This window comes from Enhydra lutris, unplaced genomic scaffold, assembly GCF_002288905.1.
Source record: "Enhydra lutris kenyoni isolate GAN:26980312 unplaced genomic scaffold, ASM228890v2 scaffoldscaffold38, whole genome shotgun sequence".
Taxonomy (NCBI): domain Eukaryota; kingdom Metazoa; phylum Chordata; class Mammalia; order Carnivora; family Mustelidae; genus Enhydra; species Enhydra lutris.
The window spans coordinates 10983287-11009013 of record NW_019154122.1 but is presented as its reverse complement, the minus strand read 5'-3'; the positions used below and the strand labels follow the sequence as shown (position 1 = coordinate 11009013).

At 42.6% G+C, this 25727-nt stretch overlaps 1 protein-coding gene across 1 annotated transcript in view; it reads left to right on the top strand.

Annotated features, from left to right (window-relative positions):
• Positions 1 to 25727, top strand: part of LOC111154928 (vacuolar protein sorting 13 homolog D) — a 255254-nt gene that overhangs the window by 26348 nt on the left and 203179 nt on the right. The window contains exons 17-24 of the mRNA XM_022514884.1: positions 755 to 885; positions 1648 to 1780; positions 3990 to 6203; positions 7342 to 7493; positions 10353 to 11384; positions 14590 to 14680; positions 16209 to 16335; positions 18181 to 18361. Coding sequence (XP_022370592.1) covers positions 755 to 885; positions 1648 to 1780; positions 3990 to 6203; positions 7342 to 7493; positions 10353 to 11384; positions 14590 to 14680; positions 16209 to 16335; positions 18181 to 18361 — 4061 coding nt within the window. The remainder of the gene's footprint in view (positions 1 to 754; positions 886 to 1647; positions 1781 to 3989; positions 6204 to 7341; positions 7494 to 10352; positions 11385 to 14589; positions 14681 to 16208; positions 16336 to 18180; positions 18362 to 25727) is intronic.

Below are 25727 nucleotides of genomic sequence, written 5' to 3'. Positions count from 1 at the left end.
TTAAAAAATAGCTTCCATTCTATTAGGAGGGTGGTTTCCTTGGCTACCCAGGATATTCTAGGCCAGTGAATTTAGGAGGAACGTTTGAGAACTTCCCTCTAGATGGCGGGGTCAGTGGTCTGTTTCCCTGCTTGGCGCAGTGTGAAATACTCATCCTTGCGGTGAACAAGGAAGGGCTCATCCTTGCGTTGTTCTCTGTCATCATTGCCTTATTCATGCCTCCCTTCGTTCCCAGGAGAGATTTGAGACCGTAGGAGCAGAAAAAGCACTCTTGTTGACAGGCGAAAACAATAGTCCTTTCCTACATGTATCCCCTCTCTCTCTCCTTATAACAAGGGAGCTATTTTAGTTTTTGGACAAGTTTTTGAGTCTTCGTGTCAACAACAGCTGTAAATGCTGTGGCTTTATTGCTCTGTCACTGGTAGAATATAAAAGGCATTTCCTTCCAAATCCCACATTCTCTTTTAACGTAGCGGTATGCTTTCAGGATATAGAATGGTCTGGGATCGTTCAGAAAATGGTTCAAGAAAATGCTAGTGACTTAGGTGCCTCCCCCACGCCATGGCTGGGCCCCCATCGTTGCCCCCCTCTGGTTACCACATGCAGTGTCGGCACGGGTGGGAGTAGGAGCCGTTGTTATACGGACGGTTCTTTAGCTTCGTTGGGAAGTCGTGGTGAGAACAGATGTTGCAGTCGTCTTTTCCACCCAGTCGCTTGAGAATTCTCACTCTCCCATGCGTCTCTAATCTTGCAGGTTTTGGCTATCAGTCTGAACTTGAGCTGAGAGTGGCAGAAGCTGCCCGAAGACAGTATAACAAACTGAAGATGCAGACCAAGGCAGAAATCCGACAAACGCTCGATCGTTTGCTGGTGGGAGACTTCATTGTAAGTGGGGTAGGGGTTGGCGCCCCCTCTGTCAGCTTCTTCCCTTCCTCTTTTTGAGTACGCTTGTTTCAACTGCAAGCATGGAGTTCACTGAAAATAGGAAATCCTTCTTAGCTAGCAAAAAATAAAATCTCATGGCCTTGACAGGCTGTCAAGAATACAAACGAATGGGGACGCCTGGGTGGCTCAGTTGGATAAAGCCTGTGCCTTTGGCTCAGGTCATGATCTCAGGGTCCTAGGATCGAGCCCTGTGTCGGGCTCTCTGCTCAGCAGGGAGCCTGCTTCCCCGCTCTCTCTCTCTGCCTGCCTCTCTGCCTACTTGTGATCTCTGTCAAATAAATAAAATCTTAAGAAAAAAGAAAGATTCTCTTTAAAAAAAAAAAAAAGTAGAAATATTTGAGTTTCAGTGTTTATTGGAATTCCATAATTTTGACCATACTGTGAGATAGTAAATCCTCTAACTATAGAAGCCGGATCTTTCTTAAGCCGTGAATCACCACAATCAAAGAGCAGACAACGCCAGTCCTGTAATTTGCTAATTTTTTTTCCCTCCCACTTCAAACATTTGCCTGTGGAAATGTCTCAAATCCTTCAGCCTGTGGATCTACTTTTGTTTTAAACTTTTTGCTCTGATACCATTGACCTTAAAGTGATCCAGTAACCCCTGAATGTGGCTTTCAGAAAGCCTTGAGCCCAACCGATAAAGCTGTTTAGTTTTCATGGTTGTGGTTACGTGACTTCTGGTTTATTTTACTTCTACAGGAGGAGAGCAAAAGGTGGACCGTGCGACTAGATATTTCCGCCCCTCAGGTGATCTTTCCTGACGATTTCAAATCCAGGAACCCCGTGTTAGTTGTTGTGGATCTAGGGAGAATGCTGTTGACAAATAGCCAAGGTACGGTGTGAACACGAAGTGGTGAAGACGGACCCCACAGGGGTTGATCTGCCTGTGCTTACCCAAGTAAAGCTTAAAAAACGCTTTCTAGGGGCACCTGGGTGGCTCAGTCGGTTAAGCACTCTTGATTTCAGCTCAGCTCATGATCTCAGGGTTGTGAGATCAAGCCCCGAGTCGGGCTCTGTGCAGAGAGTGGAGCTGCTTGAGATTCTCTCTCAATCTCTCTCTGTCTCTCTCTCTCTCTCAAAAAAAGGGCTTTTAGCGCAAAGTTCACTTGTTACTTCTTTTATGACAGCTGTATTGGGATATGTTTTAAAATGGGCAGTTCAGTGGTTGTTGGGATATTGACAGAATTGTGCCGTTTACTGTGTTATCTAGTCCCAGAACAGTTTCATCAACCTGGGAAGACATTCCAAGCCCTTCTGCTGTCACTCTCCATTACCCCTTCTCCTGTGCCCTGCCAACCATTAATTTCCTTTCTCTGTGGATTTGATTCTGCTGAACATTTCATACGAATGCAGTCATGTGGCTTTTTAATGTGTGGTTTTTTTCATGTAGCCTAATGTTTTCGAGATTCATCTATCTTGTAGCTTGTTTACTTCATTCCTGCCTGTGGTTGAGTAGTATTCCTGTGTGTGAATATACCACACCTTTATGAAGCGTTCGTCAGTTGGTGGACATTTGGGTTGTTTCTGCTTTTTGGCTACCACAAACAAGTGTTTTACGAACACCCGCATACAGGCTTTCGTGTAGACTTATTTTTAGCCTCTTGGCTATTACTTCCGTGTGGAGTTGCTGGGTCATATCGTGACTTTGTGTCTTACATTTTGAGGAACTGCCAGATTGTTTTCCAAAAGGGTGGCACCATTTTACTATCTTACCAGCAATGTATGAGGGTTTCTATGTCTCTACATCTTTGCCAACATTTGCTGTTATCTGTCTTTTAGATTATAGCCATTTTTTTCCTTTTTATGAATGTGAAGTAGTATCTCATTGTGGTTTTTATTTGTATTTCTCATGAAGCACTTCGGATTTTAAGAAACACCATTTCTCAGAACTTCATTTCAGAAATAGGGGTTTTTGGGGCGCCTGGGTGGCTCAGTGGGTTAAGCCTCTGCCTTCAGCCCAGGTCATGATCTCAGGGTCCTGGGATCGAGCCCCACATCAGGCTCTCTGCTCAGCAGGGAGCCTGCTTCCTCCTCTCTCTCTCTGCATGCTGCTCTGCCTACTTGTGATCTCTCTCCCTCTGTCAAATAAATAAGTAAAATCTTAAAAAAAAAAAAAGAAATAGAGGTTTAATCTATTTAGGGATATTAGGGACCCATATAAAAAGAGACTCCTGGAAGGTGATTTCATTACTGTTACTAGATCCAAAAAATATTTATCGTTTACCTTGAGATGGGCAAGAAGAAAGAGGATTCATGGGGTAAAAGGTTGAGGAAGCTTCTCAAATAATCTCAGTCTTATCTTCACTGAGAAGACCCAAAAGAGAAGAGGTAGAGGATTCAAACAGGAGTGGGAAAGTTTGGTGCCACGGGGAATGTTAAAAGGGAATTAGATCTGAAGAAAGGGATCTCACACCACGGAAAGCACCTACTTGAACTTTTAAACTGTAAACATGGAGCAGAGACGTGGGTGACAGAACCCAGTGGTGTGATTTTGTAGTTGACTCAGCCCTGAGCAGTAAAAGACTGGACTGTGGAAGTCTGTAGAAGAGAAGCGTTGAATTGTGAAATCAGGCTTGGGTGTGACGCTGTGAGCTTATGAGCTCTGAGCTGGGCGTTCGGGGTATTATTGAATAAGACAGGTGAGGCCTGGGTTCCTTTGAAACATTCGGTGGCGGGGAACCAGATGAGCACATAGACAGATACAGGGAAAGGTGAACAGACAGCGGAGAGTGAGGTAGGAATGGTTGGGGAGAGCAGAAGGTGGCCGGGGCGGGGAAGTAGGTCATTGGTTTCGGCTCCCTGACCTGCGTTCCGCTGTCAGCGGCCTCCATCTTTCCTCTCTTGCGTTCTGGTTTCACAGTTACTAGACAAGTTTACATTGAAGAAATGGTAAGATCAGAATATCATGCTTAGAGTTTTCATCCGTGTGTTTTTTTAGATTGGGGTTGGTTGATTTTCTCTTTTTCCTTAATCGTTACGTTAAAGGAAAGAGTAATGAAGGAGCAGACATATACTTCGCATCTTCTCTTTTTTGTCTGCAGATGACTCCAAGAGGAAAAGTGGGGATGGGCTAGCGTCTGAAGAGGACCAGTTTAGTGATGACGAGTATAAGACGCCCCTTGCCACACCTCCCAGCACCCCCCCTCCTGAGACAAGCAGCGGTAATGGAGGGAAAACAGCGCCATTTGCTGAGATGGAATTCAGCGCAGAGCAGCTGCAGGCACATCTCATGAGCACGAAGATGTATGAGAGGTACTCCCTGTCATTCATGGACCTCCAGATCATGGTCGGACGAGTGAAGGACAATTGGAAGCACGTCCAGGATATTGACGTGGGACCAACGCACGTGGTTGAGAAGTTCAACGTTCACCTCCAGTTAGAACGTCGCTTGATTTATACTTCAGATCCCAAGTACCCCGGAGCCGTGCTCTCAGGCAACCTCCCTGACTTGAAAATCCACATCAATGAAGAGAAAATATCTGCTCTGAAGAATTGCTTTGCTCTCCTGACCACCCCAGAAGTGAAGACTTCGGACACTCAGTTTAAGGAGAAGATTTTTCCTCAAGGCGGGCAGCGGGGCAGTTTGCAGGACTCAGTAATGAATTTAACCCAGAGCTTTGTGATGCTGGAGCAGCATACCCGGGAGGTTCTGGTGGAGTCACAGCTCCTCCTGGCCGAGTTTAAGGTGAACTGCATGCAGCTTGGTGTGGAAAGCAACGGTCGGTACATTTCTGTGCTCAAGGTGTTTGGGACCAATGCTCACTTTGTGAAGAGGCCTTACGATGTGGAGGTCTCCCTGACCGTCCACGGACTGCTCCTGGTGGACACGATGCAGACGTACGGTGCTGATTTTGACCTTCTGATGGCTTCGCATAAGAACTTGAGCTTCGATGTCCCAACAGGAAGCCTCCGGGACAGCAGGGCCCAGTCTCCTGTCTCCGGATCCAACGCGGCCCACCTCACCAGTGCAGCCACACTGAATGACCCATCGGCTACTGGTGTTTCACTTGACAAAATTCTCACCAAAGAACAGGAGTCCCTCATCAAACTGGAGTATCAGTTTGTGAGTTCAGAGTGCCCGTCGATGAATTTGGACAGCACTCTTCAGGTGATTTCATTACAGGTGAATAATCTGGATATTATCCTAAATCCGGAGACAATCGTGGAGCTGATTGGTTTTCTTCAGAAATCTTTTCCCAAGGAAAAAGATGATTTGAGTCCTCAGCCTTTGATGACTGATTTTGAAAGAAGCTTCAGAGAAGAAGGAACTTACCAAGCTACATATGAACAGAACACCGAGGTTGCCGTGGAAATCCACAGGCTTAACTTACTGCTCCTTCGGACAGTAGGGATGGCAAATGGCGAGAAATACGGCAGAAAAATTGCAACTGCGAGCATCGGCAGCACCAAAGTTAATGTCTCAATGGGTAGCACATTTGACATGAATGGTTCTCTCGGTTGTTTGCAGCTCATGGATTTGACTCAAGAGAACGTTAAGAACCAGTATGTTGTCAGCATTGGGAATTCCATAGGCTATGAAAATATCATCAGCGACATTGGCTACTTTGAATCTGTATTTGTTAGGATGGAAGACGCCGCCGTGAGTGAAGCTCTGAGTTTCACCTTTGTTGAGAAATCCAAACAGGAGTGTCTTCTCAGCCTCAAGATGGCTTCCTTGCATTACAACCACTCTGCCAAGTTTCTGAAGGAGTTGACGCTGTCCATGGATGAGCTGGAAGAAAATTTTCGAAGTATGCTGAAAAGCGCAGCTACCAAAGTCACTACAGTACTGGCTACCAAGACGGCCGAGTACAGTGAGATGGTGTCACTCTTCGAAACGCCAAGGAAGACTCGGGAATCCTTTGTCGTAGAAGAGAATGAAATGTATGGGTTTGGCCTCGCTGGGTCTCATTCTGACACCGTAAAGCTGATCTTGAACATAAACATTGAATCCCCTGTTGTGTCGATCCCTCGGAAGCCCGGGAGTCCCGAGTTGTTGGTGGGACACTTAGGACAAATATTCATCCAGAATTTTGTGTCAGGAGACGATGAATCCAGAAGTGACCGTCTGCGGGTAGAAATTAAAGACATTAAGTTATATTCTTTGAACTGCACCCAGTTGGCAGGCAGAGAGGGTCCTGGGTCCGAAGTAAGCCGGGGGTTTTGCTCTCCTTCTGGCTCTGCCAGTGCCACCAGTCAGGAGGAAGCTCATTTCACCCGACATGATTTTTTTGAATCTTTGCATAGAGGTCAAGGTGAGAGTGTAAATCTTTTGTCTCATTTTGTCAAAAGATTCCAAACCCGGTGTATGTGGTACTTTGCATAAAACAACAATGAAAACTTTTTCTTTTAGAATTATCCCCAGTGAATATTTAATTGAATTTTAGATAGAATTTTAATAGGATTCTTCCTGTCAGGTTGGTATGTTTTCAGTTGTTCCCATTGGATACCATATTTGGCAAAAGAAGAATTTTTATTTTTATTTTTTTTTAAAGTGGCCTCCCTTAATATTGGATGAATGCCCATTTACGGGAATGCTTCAAAGGCTGGGGTCTGTTAGAGTATTATTCAATTTGGTGAAATCCATCTGATTTTTTTCAGTTCTAAGCTGTAGATCTTTGCTAGTTAAATATTGTAGTCCGAGATAGCTGGGGGGTTGACAAAAGTCGGGTGGGAAATTTGGTCTGTGGATATGATATTTTCCTTTCAGTATTCTGTCATCTTCTGTAAGGGGTTGGGCCAGGGTTCTAGGAGTAAAATGCCTCCATTTATGTTCTCGATCTGATCTGCTAAAACCAAAACTTCAATCTATTAGCCTTGGCATCCACAGACATCAGCCTGGCTCTCCTTATCGCTAAAGAAATTCATGCCTTAGAGGGTTTCTCCGTCTGTGGTTCTCAGATGTGAATTTGCCAGTTTGCTTACATCCTGACCTAAAGATTGCTTTCTCTGCTTGGGATAAAAGGTGTTCACTTAGAACCTGATATTGCTCTTGATTTTGATGTCGGCCCAGCGAGAGGGATCAGTCTGTCACTGATAGCTGGGTAAGAATGAGCAGTTTGGTTTGGAAGATGCTGGCTTGGGAGGCTACGAGAAGCTTAGAGACCTGGCCTGGATTAATGTTCACCACATCGTGTTTTGAAGCCACCAGATGGAGCACGTCATAAATGTATTGTTTCTTTTTGTGTATAAATTTACGTCGTACCTCTGTTTGCTCTGCGTTGGTCTGGGTCTTGCTATGAGTTTGCACTCAGCCATAGACCCCAGGTGCCAGCTGTTTCGCCCTTTGGGTCTAGGGGTAACTCACAGGCTCTATTTTATACACCCTATACTTCAGCAACACTGAGTAAATATGAGTATATCCAATCTGTCATTTTCTCTCTGTCATGCCAGCTTTTCACATCCTGAACAACACCACCATTCAGTTTAAACTGGAGAAGATCCCTATAGAGAGAGAATCTGAATTGACTTTCTCCCTTAGTCCAGATGACCTAGGAACTTCTAGCATCATGAAGATCGAAGGGAAATTTGTCAACCCAGTTCAGGTAAACATGTGTTGATCTTCAAGTCTGGGCAGTTGAAGTCCTATATTTACTTTATATCATAATAATATGTTCGTATCTTGTTACATTATTTGTATATATAAAATGTTAGAAGGAAAATATGTAAATTCAAGGACACATTGTGACTGCCTATTACTGTTGGTAACTTGTTCTGTGAATGTGGAGCCTTTTCACTGTGTCCTTTCATCGCTGGGGAACCAGTCTTGTTGACCCTCTTCATGTGGAAGAACGGTGAGTTCTGCAGAGAGAGGAGGCAGATCATTAATTCTGTTGCCATTCAAAAACAAGCAGAGTTACTGCTTAAAAACTCAGAACCTGTCTTTCCCAGGAGGACACAGTTCTTGTCACTCTTTTCACATACTTGGCTCAGCCTGTAAAACAATCTGATTATTTGAGCTGTTAACAGACCCTCTCAAGGGAGAATTAGTCTTGCCCTCTTTGAAATGAAGTGGGCCTGGACAGGGATTTCGTGTGTGTATATACACGCACACGCCCTTGGGTGTAGTGAGTATACCTGTGTGTGTCGCGAGTGTATGTGTACGCAGCTATTCTATTTCCTTCAAAAGTGTCATTTCTCCTGCTTTCATAGGGATGAGCGCAAAGAGCATATCATTATTAAACAGCAGGGACAGGCGATCTTAGGACAGTGGACCGTAGCCTTGGGCAGTAACTGGTCACTAGTCTGTATCTGGCATCTGCTCTGGAGAAACTCAGGAGTCCTGTTCACAGAGCATGTGTACCTTTTGACCTCAGTGGTTCCTGGATATGGGTCCCTGGGTGAGAGAACTTTCCCCAAAGCTGTCCCATCTTGGATAAACTTTTGCATTCCCAGTCATGGCTACTAGGGTGACTTTTTCATCTTAAATCTAGCACATAGCATGGATTCTGTTGGATTATATTGACTTACTGTTCTTATGCTTACCATTTGCTTACTGTGATTTTTGATGAAAACCTTTCAAAAATTATTGTAAATAGTTCTTTAAATTATTATTTAATAATTAATAACTTTAATAATTTAGAAATATTTTATTATAAAAAATTTAAAACATACACAACAGTGGAATCTTTTTTTTTTTTTTTTTAGATTTTATTTATTTGTGAGAGAGAATGAGAGAGAGAGAGAGAACATGAGAGGGGAAAGGGTCAGAGGGAGAAGCAGACTCCCCACTGAGCAGGGAGCCCGATGCAGGACTCGATCCTAGGACTCCAGGGTCATGACCTGAGCTGAAGGGAGTCACTTAACCAACTGAGCCACCCAGGCACCCAACAGTGGAATAGTTTAATGAACCTCGTGTACCCATCACTCAGATTCAGCAGTTATCAATATTTTGCTGCATTTGTCTCATTTCTCTCTCTCCTTTTTCTGGCGGCGGAAGGGGAGGGCAGGGAGGGTTAGAAGGAGAAAGAGAATCTCAAGCAGGCTCCACGCCCAGTGCAGAGCCTGACTCAGGGCTTGATCTCACACCCCTGAGATCATGACCGCAACTGAAATCAAAAGTCAGATGCTCAACCAACTGAGCCACCCAGGTGCCCCTTTTGGTGAACTATTTTAAGGCAAATCCCAGAGTCATACCATTTTTACTGCCATATATTTGGAAGGTATCTCTATGGTCCACATGCATTTTCTTATGTAACTACAATGGTATTATGATGTCCAAATGAGGATTCCTTGGTAACATAATAAATTTTAATCTATTTTCAGATTTCAGAGACATTTTTGATTATTTAAAAAAATTTCTTTTCACTTTTGGTTTGTTTGAATCAGGATCCTAATGAGACCCTGTATGTTGCATTTCCATAATATATTGTGTGGGTCTGTGTTTAGTTTCCTCTCATTCCCCCCCCCGCCGCCCCATTATTGCTTTGTGAGAGGCAGGGCAGTTGCCCTGTAGATTATCCCGCATTCTGGACTGGGCTGTTCGTTTATGGCATCACTCAGCTCGTTCTCCCACATTTCCTGTAAGCTGTACCTTAACTCTACAGGTTGAACTGGATTCAGGTTCTTTTTTTCTTGGCCAGAACACTTTGGCGGTGGGGGCTGCATACGTCACATTGCATTATATCAAGAGGCACATAACGCCTGGTTGTCTCTGTGTTAGTGATGCTGGACTTGGTGATTGTGTGCAGGTGGCGAGAACCCGATCTGTCCATTGTAAAGGCCTCCCTACAGGGGCTTCCGCGGATCAACTCTGATGGGATACATGAGTTGACTGGGGCTGTTAAACCATCACTTTCCAATTCTGTCATTTCTGTATCCATTTGGAACTCCTCTGTTAAAAAATTTCCCTTAAGTATATAAAAAAACTTGTGTGAAAATATTTTTAATAAGTTGTAATTAAACGCAAAGTAATGGGAGAGGAAACATAAGTGATTTTGGCTTATCATTATTATCATTACAAAGCACTTTCTGTTTAGCTGAACTAAACAAAGGTTATTACACTAACTGGGGATGATCAGCGAGTTTTAGAACCATGAGTCTTGTTTCTCAGTCCTGTGGTAATCACCACATTGGACTCTTGTCGGCATTCCCGTCAATTTCTGCGGTTGTTTTTGTAGGGGTAGAAAAAGTGATTTTACTGATTCAGGCCTTACAGTCAGCAGTACTTACTGAGCACTGATTGTGGAAAGATTATTTTGTGAGGTGCTGGGGGAGGTAGGGAGATGGCCTAGTCAGTAGACATGGGCCAGTGAGAGGTTAAGGACAGAAAAGAAACAGAAGGGATAGTCCCTGCTGTTAACTAATTTAAAGTGTCTAGGGAAAACCCATAAATGTCAACTCTGAAAACTGGAGTGCGATCAGTGGTAGCAGTGGAATAACCGAATTCTTCTCTTTGACTGCAGGTGGTGTTAGCAAAGCATGTATATGAGCAGGTTTTACAAACGCTGGACAATCTCGTGTATAGTGAAGATCTGAATAAATTTCCAGTCAGTGCTACCTCCTCACCTTGCCCTAATTCTCCTCTGCCTTCCCTCAGTACCTGTGGAGAACCTTCCACTGAAAGGAAGGAGAATGGATTGTTCAGCCACTCCAGCCTTTCTAACTCTTCTCAAAAGTCCTTGTCTCTGAAGGAAGTCAAATCTTTTACCCAGATTCAAGCCAACTTTTGTATATCAGAGCTTCAAGTCCAGCTAAGTGGAGATCTGACTCTGGGGGCCCAGGGTCTCGTGAGCTTAAAGTTTCAGGACTTTGAGGTGGAATTCAGTAAAGCCCACCCTCAGACTCTATCTGTGCAGATTGCCCTGCGCTCTCTGCTGATGGAAGACTTACTGGAGAAAAACCCAGACTCCAAATACAAGAACTTGATGGTGTCTCGGGGAGCCCCTAAACCATCCAGTTTAGCACAAAAAGAGTATCTTTCTCAGTCTTGTCCTTCAGTATCCAATGTGGAGTACCCCGACATGCCTCGGTCGCTCCCTTCCCACATGGAAGAAGCTCCTAATGTCTTCCAGTTGTATCAGAGACCCACCTCGGCTTCCCGGAAGAAGCAAAAGGAAGTCCAAGACAAAGACTGTCCCTTGACCCCACCCCCTTCTCCAACAGTAGATGAGCCCAAGATACTTGCTGGGAAGAGTAAGTTTGATGATTCTTTGGTACATATCAATGTATTCTTGGTGGATAAGAAGCATCCAGAATTCTCTTCCAGTTATAATCGAGTTAACCGGAACATTGATGTCGATTTTAACTGCTTGGATGTGCTGATCACGCTGCAGACCTGGGTCGTGATACTAGATTTTTTTGGAATTGGCTCCACTGCGGACAACCACGCCATGAAGGTGCTGCCTGAGGACATTCTGCAAAATGTGAAGTCAGAACCAAACGCTCTCCTGGAGTCTGAGCTTCAGGATCCGGTTAACACCAAGCTGGATCTCAAGGTATCACGCGCCCTTTGGCTCCTTGAAGTTCTCAGAGTGAATTTTGGCTTTGTTTACGTAAATGCACTCACTGTTCATTTATCCTAGGAAATAGATCTTATTGACAGGGGAGCTATATTTAGTCTTTCGGATGTCCGTTAATATTTTAGAAAAGGCTTAGCATAAATCCCATCTGGAGGCAGCTAAGTAAGCTCCTGTCTTTCCTTGGGTTGTGTGGTTCGGTGGAATGCTCTGGTTTCTTGGAGCCTCAGGTTGCTGGTGATCTGATCGATTACGATAACTCAGTGAGGTACGGTATGTGGAGCGCGTAGCCAAGTGACTGGTACCTAGTAGCTGCTCTAGAATGTGGCTTTGGTCCTCTGTCCCTGCTCACTCAGGACATCGTTGGCTCTCACTGAGGCAACAGGACAACCACAGAGAATGAAGTCTCACATCAGACTGCCTGGGTTGGAGTCCTGGCACTTTTGCTCTATCCTCTGGCAGTGTGGCCTCGGGGACAGTTTTTGACTTCTTTCTCCCCCATTTTTCTCATCAGTGAACTGGGGGGGTGTTGAGCGGTGCCACCGTCGTTGGGCTGCTGCAAGGATTCGGTGAGAACAACACGAGCAGGGCCCTGTGCACAGTGTGTGGCGTGAAGCGAGCATTCAGCAAGCAAGAACTTGTGTGTTTTTTTGCTGTCATGTGGATTACCAGATTTATAACCTATCGTTGGTACTCCTAGCGTAGATGTTTAAAAACACATAAAAAAGATCGCGTTTGATTTTAAGGTTTTTCTGTTCCGTGTGCTAGCCCAGGAAGATGGGGAAGCAGCTAAATGCAGTGGACCCTTTGGGGGCACGTCCTCCGAGTGACAGCCACCTAGAGCCCGGGGCCCCCTGCTGTGGCTGATGCCATCCGTGCCTGGAGGGTGACGTTCTTCGCGACTTGTCGTGGCAAAGGCGGCCTGGCGCTGGCTGCCGGGGAGCCGTCAGGGAGGAGAATCCTGTTTAATCCAGTTGCTACCTCCTTCTTTCCTTGGCTGGTGGGAGGCTGCGCTCCTCTAGAAATGGAAGAGCTTTCAGGACAGAGTTTGGCCCGAACTGGTGTCACCTCTCCTGCTTAGTGCCTGTGGACGAGGGCTGCTGCAGCCCTCTTAGAAACTCCGGCTCCTGTTTAGCCGGATGAATGGCCACTGGGGAGGCTTCGGTCATTGTTTGGGACTTGATATGTTTGCGGCCGTAATTTTCATCTCGTGGTGCCTGCAGCGAACAGCCCCAGGAACGCTATGGCGTTGGGTGTGGAAGTGCTCCAGGGGGCTTTACACAGGTAGTGGTAGCTGGCTTCATAGGAGAACAACACTGGATAATGCCCCTTGGCAATGGGCTGTTCTCGAATTTTTGAAAACATTTTTATTGTTAAAATTTTCAAACATAACACACATAGTTTAATGAACTTCATTGACTTTATTCCTTTCTTCTTTTTGCTGAAGTATTTTGAAGCAAATTCCAGATCTATCATTCTGCCTCTTCATGCTTTGGTGTTCCTTTCTAAAAAATATAGACATGTTCTTCCCTGACCACTTATAACTCAATTAATGAGAATTTCTTGGTATTCTGTAACACTCACCAGTCCGTGATCAGATCTTTCTGATGATCTCAGAGTAGCCCTTTTACTGGTGGATTATAGAGAAATGAATGGTTAAGAAAGTTCATGTCTTCCCTGTGATCCCTGCAATTCATTGGAATGCTTCGCTTGGTTTACAAAAGGGGGAAGAGCGAATAAAAGGACATGTGACTCTTGAATGGGAGTTCAGATAAGGGTCACATGTGACATTTGCTATCCTAGCTCCTAATCTCTGTTAATAAAGAAAACCAGTCTGTGTTCCCCGCCTTGCCACTGGCTTGTAGAAACTGGGCTAGTGTCCTGTAGACTGTCCCACATTCTGGATGTGTCTTTTGGTTTCCATCTGGTGCCACCTGACTTCTTTGATCTTCTCATTTTAGAAATGAAAGTAAGCTCTGGAGATTCAGGTTCAACTTTTGGTTCACACTTCATGGGTCACTCTGGGTGCTTCCTGTTGTGTCGTGCTCGAGGGTATGCAGTGACACTAGGATTTGTGCTAAGAGTGGGGTCAGGGGGTGACAGCTGGGTTCCTCTAATCAAAGCATTTTTATTAGCCCCACTGTATTTGTTATTTGGGTGATTAAGTAACTGAGGGGCTCTGTTTCCCTCCCTCAATGATAATCTGGTTTCCTTGAGACCTATATGTCTGTGTCAGCAAGCTTTCTGCGGCCTCCAAGGCCACCACACCTAGAATAATCCCCTCCTTTTTTCTCTGCCTTCCTCTATAAATGTTCCTCCTTCTTATTTTCTTTGTATTATTTTCTTTCTTTCTTCCCCCATCTTTTTTGCTCCTTATCGTTCATTCATCAAACTTTACGGGGCACAAGCTTATTGGCAGGCCCTGGAGATGCAGGGCTGAGTCTGGTGCTTGGAAGCAGTGTGTGTGGATTGAGGTTCCATCTTTTCCCTTCTCCTTCCTTCTCCCCAACTGATCTCTACTCCCCGGGGATGATGCTAAGGCACCTGTCTCAACACATCCTAGATATAGAAGTCCTTTGATTGTTTGAAATGACAGTGTTACAGTACAGGATTTATTTGTTATAAGGAATGTGGTTCCTAAGACCGAGGATTTTGGCATTGTTCTGTTTCGGCTCGTCCCTCAAAAAGAAGATCTTGGACTCTGGTTCCTAGGCCAAGTCCCAGCTGGTCAGCAGAGGCCCTATTAAATGTTTGTCTAGTCATTAAACAGGATTCTAAATCATATTTATCATTTTGCTTGGACAGATTTCTTAGGGTAGGACTTAATGAAGCTCTCTGAGTGATTACAGAATAGCGTAATACGATAAACAAATGCAAAAATGAGAATGATTGTTTTATAATGTAACACGTTTCACTGACGAAGTCCAGATGAGGTGAGCACAGAGATGCCGCTGTGGGCCCTGGGTTTTAGGTTGTCCTGTGGAGCCCCTTTCTCATTAACTCTCTCCTCTGATAGTGTGTGATGGATCAAGAAAGCTAAAATGAAATTGGCATCCGCAAAAGTGTTCCCGTCATATTTCCCGAGCCCTTACTGTATCTTCCTCGATTTGGTTCTGCTATTTACCGGACACATGCCTTTTCTCCCCCAGTAAGATCTGCCTTGCTTTATCTCCCACGTTCTTAGGTTCATTCGCTCTCTCTCGTGCTGAATAAGACCACCAGTGAGCTTGCTAAAGCCAGTGTGTCCAAATTGGCGGCACACCTGGAAATGATTGGTAAGTGGGGAGAAATCAAACTTGCAAAATGTGGTAAGCATTTGGATCTCCTGCTCACAAATGTAACTATCTTCATAGGCAAAGTGAGGTGAGGGACCCGTGGCTTGGATTGTGGTTCTCGGTTTGGCTGTGGTTTGTGGTGGTGGTTTTCAAACACTGGCTTAGGGAGCAGAATTTGGTGGCCAGCTTGCCAAAAATGCATGTGTCTGGCCACTCCCCCACCCCAAAATATGATTCATTAGGTTGGGATGGGGCCTTGGCATCTATCTGTGTTTTTAACAAACTCTCTCTAGGGTGACTATATAATTTTTTGTCCAAATCGGGACATTTTGAGAGTGAAAAGGGACATTATTAATAATTATACCTGGGAAACCAGGGTATATGTTCTCTCTGTTGCCGTAATAGCCACCAGTAAGGGGCATGGTTTTAGGTGGGAGGAAATTGCAAAGCTGGCATTCTGCAGGTTGAAATTGTTAGTGAACACAAGGGATCAGCTACATCAAGTTCTAAATAGAAGACATTTATGAAGTGTGAATAAAGCACTATTCCTTCCTCAGAGAACAGATAATGAAATAACGGAAGATCACAACTCAGATGTCGACTCTGTAGTGTAAACAAGAATGTGTTTCGGGAAAGGAATGATGTGATATTGAGATTTCATGCCTGATGTAAATTCAATTAATTTATAAAAGCTCAGAAGAGATGGGTCTTTAAAATTGGGAGAAATTTGGGTTTTTTTGTTAGATGACATCAAGGGCCAAATATAAGTACGTCTTCAATTCACTGAGAGCTGAGCTAGCATGGTGAACATAGACACCGAAGTCATTGCTCTGTAGTGCTAATTATGACGATAAAACTCGTTTTATGGAAGCAACTGTTCTCAGTCTCGCTTTTTAATGTCCACACCGTGTAAAGAATGATTCATCATAGGTTCACATCCCAGCTGCACATGTTTTACCATCCTTCTTTGTTCTTTTCCACCTTCAAGGGGTTTCACTCTTATAATACCGGAGTAGTTTTAAATCTGTCTCCAGTGTCTGTCTCATTAATTGTACTTTTTTAAATTAAATCACACTAACACCCACCTAATGTTTCCCGAATACCTGATGTATCTCTGACACTTCCTCCTTAATTCTTTTCTCCTCAGTACAATTAATAGACGTTTTGCTGTTTCACTAATTCCAGTTAATGGTCTTAATCTCCGAAAGGATCCCATTTTGTTTGTTTTTAGAAATGTTTTATCCTTTAGTTTGTGTATGCATTTAATTTCTCTCCCCTTCTAAAGGGTAAAGTATGATATTTCTGTATTGTTTCAACCCTCTTTGGACTTCTGCACTGAGACTGTTTGAAACAATATGGAAAATGTTTTTGGTGGGTGGATTGGAATATGAAAATTTGCCTTTGACATTTAATTTGATTAAATAGTGAAAAGTCTGAGGTATGTATTTGTCAGTTTTGTGCCAGACATATTTAAGGTGTAGGATGAAAATGGATACATAAGAATGTGTTCTAATCTTAACATTCCTAGACGGAGACCTGGCCTTACAGGGCAGCATCGGGAGCCTGTCCCTGAGTGACCTCACAGCGCATGGAGAATTCTACAGAGAGCGCTTCACGACCAGTGGGGAAGAAGCGCTCATCTTCCAGACTTTTAAGTAAAAATGCCAGTTTTTCTCATTTGACATTTCGTTACATTTGCTTGCTATTTCAAATTCTTGTTGGCTAAACAATAAAAGTTCAAGAAAATGTTACTTTCTTAGGTAAAATTGACATGATCTAGTTGCAGGGAATCCTGATTTATAGTAAGACTGACCTGTGTGAAGTGGCTACTCAGTCTTCATAAACAGATGGCGTGGGGTTGAAATAATTTTTTCCTTAAGATTTTTTTTTTTTTAAGTAATCTCTACACCCACCCTGGGGCTCAAACTCACAACCCCGAGGTAAGAGTCGTGTGCTCCACTGACTGAGCCCACCAGGTGCCCCAAAATAATTGTGGTTATTCAAAAGCCTGGGCTCTCCTGCCGGCTTTGCACTCGCTCGTTATGTGACCTTAAGCAAGTCACTTAATTTCCACGAATCAGTTTTTCTATCTAAATATCGAAGGGACATTGAAGGGACAAAGGTAGATCAGTTTCCATCTAGCTCTCAAGGTTCTGGAATGATTTCAGCCTGAAAAAGTTGTTGAAGATGTGGATGTTAAATGATATTACACATTTTTTTCTGTATAAGGACAATCTATATTGAATTTTTGCAGTTTTAGAGTTTAGAAGGCATTTTGGGACCTATGTAGTTTTTAAAGAATGGTTTCTTCAGAAGGCTAAAAGTTTAAAATGGTGGGTTTTCAACATTTGGGGAGCTGTTGGAAAAAATAGATATCAAGCTCTGCCCCCAAATATTCTAATTTAAGTCTTTTTTTTTTTTTTTTTTAACATTTGCTAAAGTGATTCTCATGTTTAACTAGAGTTGAGAAAAACTATCCCCAAAGATGTCTGAGGACTTTTTATTTCATTTTTGGGGGAAGTATATCACACTCTACTGAGAATGTAGATTGGCGTGTTTATATTATTACCTACCACAGTGGTGTAATTCTTTTTTTTTTTTTTTTAAGATTTTATTTATTTATTTGACAGACAGAGATCACAAGTAGGCAGAGAGGCAGGCAGAGAGAGAGAGGGGGAAGCAGGCTCCCCACTGAGCGGAGAGCCCGATGCGGTGGTGCTCGATCCCAGGACCCTGAGATCATGACCTGAGCCAAAGGCAGAGGCTTAACCCATTGAGTCACCCAGGTGCCCAAAGTGGTGTAATTCTATGATAAATGGGATAATTAATATAAAAGTCCTAACTGTCTGCTTGGCACAAAATAGGTGCTTAAGCAAATGTGAGTTTCTTGCCCCTGGGACTGTGTCCTATATAATTTATTAAATGATGCCATGGCTTTTAAATTGAAAACCATTCATAAACGTTTTCTAACCTGTCTTGGAATGTAGAGGCTAAACCTCTTTGGCCTCCATTTCACGAAGCAAAAAGAAGACAGCTTTCTGCCTCCAGGAGACAGTTTTCCCCAGAAACACTGATTGTGTCGCTTAATGTTCTTTCGCCCTTGTTTCTTGGATGTACTTTTTATCTCTCGAGTCCATATCGTTACAGTCTTAGAGCGGGAAGAATCACTTTTCCCTAAAGGCCGGGAAAGAGCGCTAGTGAAAGGTGTGAGCCGCAGGTGGCTGCTGGGGGAGTTCTGGAATCCAGAGGGAGGCTTGCGCCGCGGCTGCCCACCTGTTCACAGCCATGGTCGTCATCCCAGACTTGCATTTCACATCCTCAGCGTGTTGCTGCGGCTCTGGAGAAGAGCGACTCTTGGGGTCTGCTATGTCAAACCGGATTGCAGAGTGGCATTTCACTAGTTACAGCAGCTTTCTAGGGGAAACCCCTGCGTGAGCCTGTTTTCTTTCAGTACTGACTTGTGTCTGGCTCCCTAGTCACGCTTCCGCGCTTCTTCCCAGATACGGCCGGCCTGACCCGCTGCTCCGGAGAGAACACGACATGCGAGTGAGCCTCCAGATGGCCTCCGTGCAGTATGTGCACACGCAGCGCTTCCAGGCCGAGGTGGTGGCCTTTGTCCAGCACTTCACGCAGCTGCAAGATGTCTTGGGGCGCCAGCGAGCCGCCATCGAGGGGCAGACGGTAGGAAGGCTCATTTCCCCAAGTAGCTTTTCCAGTTTGACTGATCAATAGAACTTTTCAGCCTCTAGAGTAAAAGTCTGGAAAATTTCACTGCAAAAAGGAAAGGTCTTTAGGTAATTTTACGCTTACTAGTGTCCTCTGTGTAGCCGATGATCTACAGGAGTCTTTCTGTAATTGGAGAGCTTCCGTTCCTCCTTCGTCGTGTCGCGTGTTAATGGCCTCTAAGATTCAGCTTTAGCTTCCTCTAAAGAAGATAAACGGAATTTATGGCTAACACTGAAGACTTCTGGTCCCCTTTAGTACTTCGGTGGAGACACTTCTCTTGGAAAGTGTTTCCAAGGAACATACCAGTTAAATAAAGAGAGTTTTTTCCAAATAGATTAGCGGTTCCTAGCTTCTTCATTCATGGTTCTCTTAGTGTTTTGGAAATATTTCCACAGCACGTCCTCAGCCAAAGACACACCTAATGGTCTTTCCATTTAAAAAGTAGTTAAGTCTAGGGGCGCCTGCATGGCTCAGTCGGTTAAGCGTTTGTCTGCCTTCGGCTTGGGTCATGATCCCAGAGTCCTGGATCGAGCCCCGCATCGGGCTCCGTGCTCGGTGGGGAGTCTGCTTCTCTCGCTGCCTTACTCCCAACCCACTTGTGCTCATCCTCTCTCTCTCAAATAAATAAATGAAATCTTAAGAAAAAAAAAAAAAGTAGTTAAGTCTAAATAAGTACGTACACAATTCTTAATGACTCAGTAGCTGTTTAAAAAATAACATATAAGTGAAAGAGTTATATTTTTATCCCATTTGTAAATAAATAACTTGCTAGCAGGGATGTAAGTGCCCTTGGGCACCTTTCAGCTTCTCAGACTTAGGACCAGGCAGGACATGACGGCGCTCATTCATGGTCGCATGGCCCTACTCTTTATCGCAGCAGCCACCAGAGACCCCGCTTTGCGAAGGTGCCATGTCATTGAAAGGAAAGTAGCATGACCTAACGTTGAACGTGAACTACCTTAGCCTAGTATGTGCAGTGTCCAACGATTGATGTGTTTGTCTCAAAAATTTGAAATGTCCTGGCAGCATGGACCTGCGTGGCAGTGTCTTATGATGTCTTGGCACAGAGTTTGGGAACCACAGCAAATGTTTATGGTACAGTCCTTTGTAAAACTTACTTATTTTAAAGCTTCATTAAGTAATAGATTATAATTAAATAGGTGCTGTCTTTATAGTGACAACATTTTAAAAAGTTTAATTTAATTTTATTTAAATTTTTTGAATATGTTTCATGTTGATTTCATATAGAATCAATGTAAAAGGACATTTGGAGAAAAGTTTCCTTCTCAGTTACTTTTCCTCAATCACCCAGTTTCTCTTCCTGGAAATAATTAATGTTACCTGTTTCCTGTATATCTTTGAGGGAATATAATTTTTAAAAAATACGAAAGCACAGGGGTGCCTGGGTGGCTCAGTTGGTTAAGCCTCTGACTCTTGATCTCAGCTCAGGTCTTGATCTCAGGGTTGTGAGTTCAAGGACTGTGTTGGGCTCCACACTGGGCATGGAGCCTACTTAGTTAAAAAAAAAATCAGTTGATCAATCTATCTATCTATCTGTAAAAGCACAAATTATAGGGACTATGGGAAAAAAGGGTCAATCTTATCAGTGTCCTAGTACCCAGGTATATTTTAATTTGTTTTCATTGTTTCTTAAGTTTCTCCCTATGCATATTTCCATGGTTGTAATCATAGAGTATGTAACTTTTTTTCTCTTCAGAAACTTTTAAAACAAATTTAGTATTTGACACATATAAAAGAATATCTCTAGCATGTCAGTTTCGCACATTTGGGAAATAAAAATTACAACATTGCTAATGCTGCTGCACGTGTTCCTTCCCCATCTCATTGCTGTCAACTCCTTAGGTAACTACTCTCCTGATTTTTGGGTCTTGTGATCCCTCAAACAGAAGTTCCCATATTACATCTTATTTCATTTGTTTTGATCTTTTAAAAAATGGTATTAGGCTGTGTTTAATGTTCTGTTGCTTGCTTTTTTTTTTTTTTTCCATTTTCATTTGGTTAGAAACATTAAGGCTATTACACGTGATTGCCTTACATTTAATTTCACTGTTATAGTTCATTGCGTGTAGAACAGATTTATCCGTTTTCCTGTTGAACATTTAGTTGTTTACAGTGTTTTGCTGTTGTGCACTATGTCTCTTAGTGCACACGTGTAAGAGTTTCTCCAAGCACGATTTCTGGCCCAGGGGGTATGCACATGTTTAGCTTTACAAGATAGTGCCATATTGTTTCCCAAAACCATTATACATTCCCATTGGCAATTTATAAGAATTCCTTTTAATTCATATCCTTGTATGAATTCATATCCTTTAATTCATATTCAACACTTGTTAACCTTTTTATTTTGCACCAATAATGGTGCAAAATGGCATTTTATTTGTGGTCTACTTATGCCTTTTATTTTTACTTCTTATTTTTAATTTTAAAATTTTAATTCCACCTCCCTGTGCTTTTTTAAAAAAACATTTAAATTGAGGAATAGCATACAGTAACGTAAAATGTGTTAATTTTATGCATACACTTTTTAAAAAAAAGATTTTATTTATTTATTTGACAGAGAGAGAGAGAGAGGGAACATAAGCAGGGGGAGTAGGAGTGGGAGAAGCAGGCTCCCCGTCAAGCAGGGAGCCCGTTGCAGGACTCGATCCGAGGACCCTGGGATCATGACCTGAGCTGAAGGCAGACGCTTAATGCCTGAGCCACCCAGGTGCTCCTATGCATGCACTTTTGAAAGCCATCGTGTTAACCTTTTTTCATAATCTGTTTCCATTTTGCTTTGCATTTTTTCCTAGTGATCCTGTTTGGTAACAGTATAATCCATCTAAGTCAGTGTACTTAACCATTTCCTTGCTCTTTAACATTTAAATTGCTTCCAGTTTTGAATAGCATTGTGTACCTAGTTTTTTTTTTTTTTTTTTTTTCATTTTTTTGAATTATTTTTATAATATTGAATCCTGTAAATGATTGTTTGGTCAAAACGATGAACATTTTTATGACTCTCAATTCGATACTTTTAATAAACGTTGCCTATTAGAATCATGTACCCTTAACATGATTATTTTCACCTGTGTGGTTTAAGCAGTAGTGGTACTGTGAGGAATCACTAGGGGTAGGAAGTGAGACAGTGTACATTAGTGTGTAATTGGGTTTAATTTCCTGGGTTAGGCAGAAATTAAACAGGTAAATATTTGAAGTTTTTGTGATACCAAGTTAGATAAGACAAGTAGTGAAGGAATGATCTTCCTTTTTTTTTTTTTTTTTTTAAGATTTTATTTATTTATTTGAGAGAGACAGAGTGAGAGAACGAGAAGGGAGGTCAGAGGGAGAAGCAGACTCCCCATGGAGCTGGGAGCCCGATGTGGGACTTGATCCCAGGACTCCGGGATCATGACCTGAGCCAAAGGCAATCACTCAACCAACTGAGCCACCCAGGCGCCCTGACCTTCCGTTTTGAACAATGCCAAGTGCATGGACTCTGAGGAAAAGCTGATCTCAAGATCTTTAATCCTAGCTGTTTGAACCACCTACGTTTAAGATTTTGCATACTTAGATGTATGGAGAGAGCTAAAGATGTACTTTTATTTGCTGGTAAAATTTGAGGCTGTTGAAATTTAAATACCTTTTTCCTGGTGACAGGTGGTATGCTCTGCCTTTGACTTGAAGCTGGATTTTTTATTCTTGTATTTTCCAGGGTCTGTAAATAATGATGGAGTAGCACTTGACGTTTCTTTTTAATCTTGATGTTTGAAATTATAAGAGCATCACGTACCTCGACTGGGCCAAGTGTGAATTTATTTTTATTCCAGAAGCACGATACGGTTTTCCTGCATCTTATGCTCTACATGTTGTTTCAAATATTTGTTAAACTTCTTTATTTACTGAGCAACTGGGAGTGCAGAATTTTGGCAGAGCGAAGATATGGTATTAGAGTTTTAAAATCTTGGTACAAGAATCTGGAGCCTGGGTGTTGCCAGTAGAAGCTGTTTCACCAGTAGCAAGTTCTTCTTGCTGTTCTGCTGACTCCGATATTAGAGGAAAATGAAGATACAAAATAAGTATGCTGTATGCTCGCTTAGTGGTGTAGTCATGATGCTCGGGAGCTGTCAGAGTGCTCGCACATGTCCCGTCTGATCCTTGTGACAACCTGTTTGTTCATTTCTGTGAATTATTTAGTGAATGTTCATTGACAAATGATCTGTCAGAGTCTGCCAGTGCTAGGAACGTAATGGAAAACAAGGAAGACAAGGTGATTGCTTTAATGGAGCTCGTGTTTTAGTGAGATGATAATACCCGCAGAAAATATAATTAGTTATGATTATAACCAGTGAGGGAGTGGTGGGCAGATGCATTATTGCCATTTCATCAGTGAGGAAGCAGTAATTCTTTTTTTTTTTTTTTTAAGATTTTATTTATTTATTTAACAGAGAGAGAGAGAGAGGAACACAAGCAGGGGAGTGGGAGAGGGAGAAGCAGGTTCCCTATTGACAAGGGAGCCCAATACAGGGCTCGATCCCAGGACCCTGAGCCAAAGGCAGATGCTTAACTGACTGAGCCAACCAGGTGCCCCAGGAAACAGTGGTTCTTAACTCTGCTTGCCTGGGACTCTGGCTAACTCATGATTCAGCTTTTCTCTTAACGGGGATACGGGTAACATGGAACTATTAAGGCGTGTTGAAAGAGTAGGACTGTGCAGTTTTAGTGCATTGGTTTTGCAGTAGACTTGCCTGCTCCTAGATGAGTGCTTCCATATGCCACACGTGGGTGGGGGACATTTCGTCCTTCCAACAGCTCTGACGGTAGGGCCTACAATTCCTCCCATTCGCAGGTAAGGAGAGGGAGATCCAGAGACCTAACAAGTTACCCAGGCTGGCCAGACTTCTGAGGGACCAGGGCGGGGATTCGATTCAGGTAGACAGGCTTCAGAGCTCCCATTCGGAGAGCCTGCACTAACCTGCCAAAATGGTAACAACCTTGATCTCTGGCAGTGATGTTACGCTGATATCAGATTCCTTCTATTTGTTTGAATTTCCCTTCTAAGTTCATTACAGTGAATATGAGTTAATTTGTAATTCTAAAATTTACTCAAAGAACAAAGCAAACAGGCGATAGACATGGGTTGATAGACCATACCAACAAATCATCTACGGTTAGAAAGTAAAAACACTATTTGTTGTGTTGTGAATTCTCCTGACTTGTGTGCTTAACACCAAACAAAGAAGAGCTTTTTTATGTTATAAAGGCTATATTTTTTCTTTTTAAAAAGTAATTTTTTTTTTGTGAGTAAAGCGATAGAAGTTTATTAAGTGAAGATCCAGAAAAAGCTGTCAAAAGTGAGGGGCCTCAACAGGGTTGCCCTAATAAATGTTTTTTATAGATAATAAAATCAATAAAAATGTAATTAAGTAGAAAATTAGGACTGTCGTGTTCTCACTGTTTTGTAATCTGTATTTTCACTGATCAATACATGAGAAACATTTCATTATATTAGTGTACTGTTCTTTTTGTCATCTTTATTGTAGTATGATTTGCTTACAGTAAAATTAAGCAATTTAAGAGTATAATTCAATGAGTTTTAGCAGTTGTATAGTCTTGGAACCCCAGTCACATCCAGATTTTTAGAACATTTCTGTTACCCACAAAGTCTCCTTGTTTCCTAGGCAAACAGTCTCCTGATCCCTGTGTCTGGCAGCCATTGGTCTGTTTTCCGTCAGAATAGTTCTGCCATTTTTTCTTTTCTGTTTTTTTTTTTTTTTTTATTTTTTTTTTAGAATATTCTATAAATGAAATCACACTGCATAGTTGTATCTGGCTTTTTTCACTTGGCGCAACGCTTTTGAGATCCGTCCATATTGTTGTAAGTAGCAGCCTTGTGGTTTCCTTTTATTGGCGAGTAGTATTCTGTCCGTTGAATGTAATACAATTTGTTTATCCATTCACCCTCTTTATGTTCATTTGGGTCGTTTCAGGTTTTTGGCTATTGTGAATCAAACTGCTGTGAGCACTTGTGTTGAGATCTTTGTGTGGTTGTATGTTTTCATTTCTCTTAAGGAAAGACCGAAGAGAGGAATTGCCATGCCAGGTGGTAACTGTGTGGTTGACTTTATAAGGAACTGTCTTCAGAATTGTTCTGGTGAGGGCACCTCGCCGGTGCAGGCGGTATAGCACATGACTCTTGATCTCCACGTTGGTGTGTTTGGGCTCCACATTGGGAATGGAGCCACCTTTAAAAAAAAAAAAAAAATCCCAAAAGAATAAAAAGTTTAAAAAATTGTTTTTGCTATTCTAGATGCTTTGTTTTTTTGTGTGGATTTTAGAGTCAGCTTGTCAGTTTCTGTATCAAAATTTCAGCAGGCTTTGTTAGAGAAACTGACAAGCTGATTCTAAAAGCCTGCTGAAATTTTGATTGGGATTGTATTGGATCTGTAGGTCAACTTTCGGAGAATTGACATCTTCGTACTATTGAGTCTTTTGTTTGAGTGTGGCCTATTTTCTCCATTTATTTAGGTCTTCAGTTTCTCTCAGGAGTGTTCGTAGTTTTAAATGTACTGGTCTTACACACCTTTGATTAAATTGATCCCTAGGCATTTTATATATATATTTTTTTAAAACATCTTTTTTTTTTTAATTAAACAGATTTTTATTTATTTATTTGACAGAGAGATCACAAGTAGGCAGAGCGGCAGGCAGAGAGAGAGAGAGGAGGAAGCAGGCTCCCTGCGGAGCAGAGAGCCTGATGCGGGGCTCGATCCCAGGACCCTGAGATCATGACCTGAGCCAAAGGCAGGAGCTTAACCCACTGAGCCACCCAGGCGCCCGGCATTTTATATTTTTGATGCTGTTATAAGTGATATTTTAAAAGTCTCAATTTCTGATTCTCTGTAGAGTATATACATAGAGATAAAATTGATTTTTAGACACTGACCTTACACCCTGCAACTTTGCTAGATATACTTACCAGTTCCAGTTACTTTTTGGAGATTCTTTAGGATTTTTTGCATAGATGATCACGTTGTCTTTGAATAGAGTTTTACTTTTTCCTTTTCTTTTTCTTTTTTTTTTTTTTAAAGATTTTATTTATTTATTTGACAGAGAGAACACAAGTAGGCAGAGAGGCAGGCAAAGACAGAGGGGGAAGCAGGCTTCCTGCTGAGCAGAGAGCCCAATGTGGGGCTCGATCCCAGGACCCTGGGATCATGACCCGAGCCGAAGGCAGAGGCCTTAACCCACTGAGCCACCCAGGCGCCCCTACTTTTTCCTTTTCAATCTGTACGCCTTTCAACTCTTTTTCTTCTCTTACTAC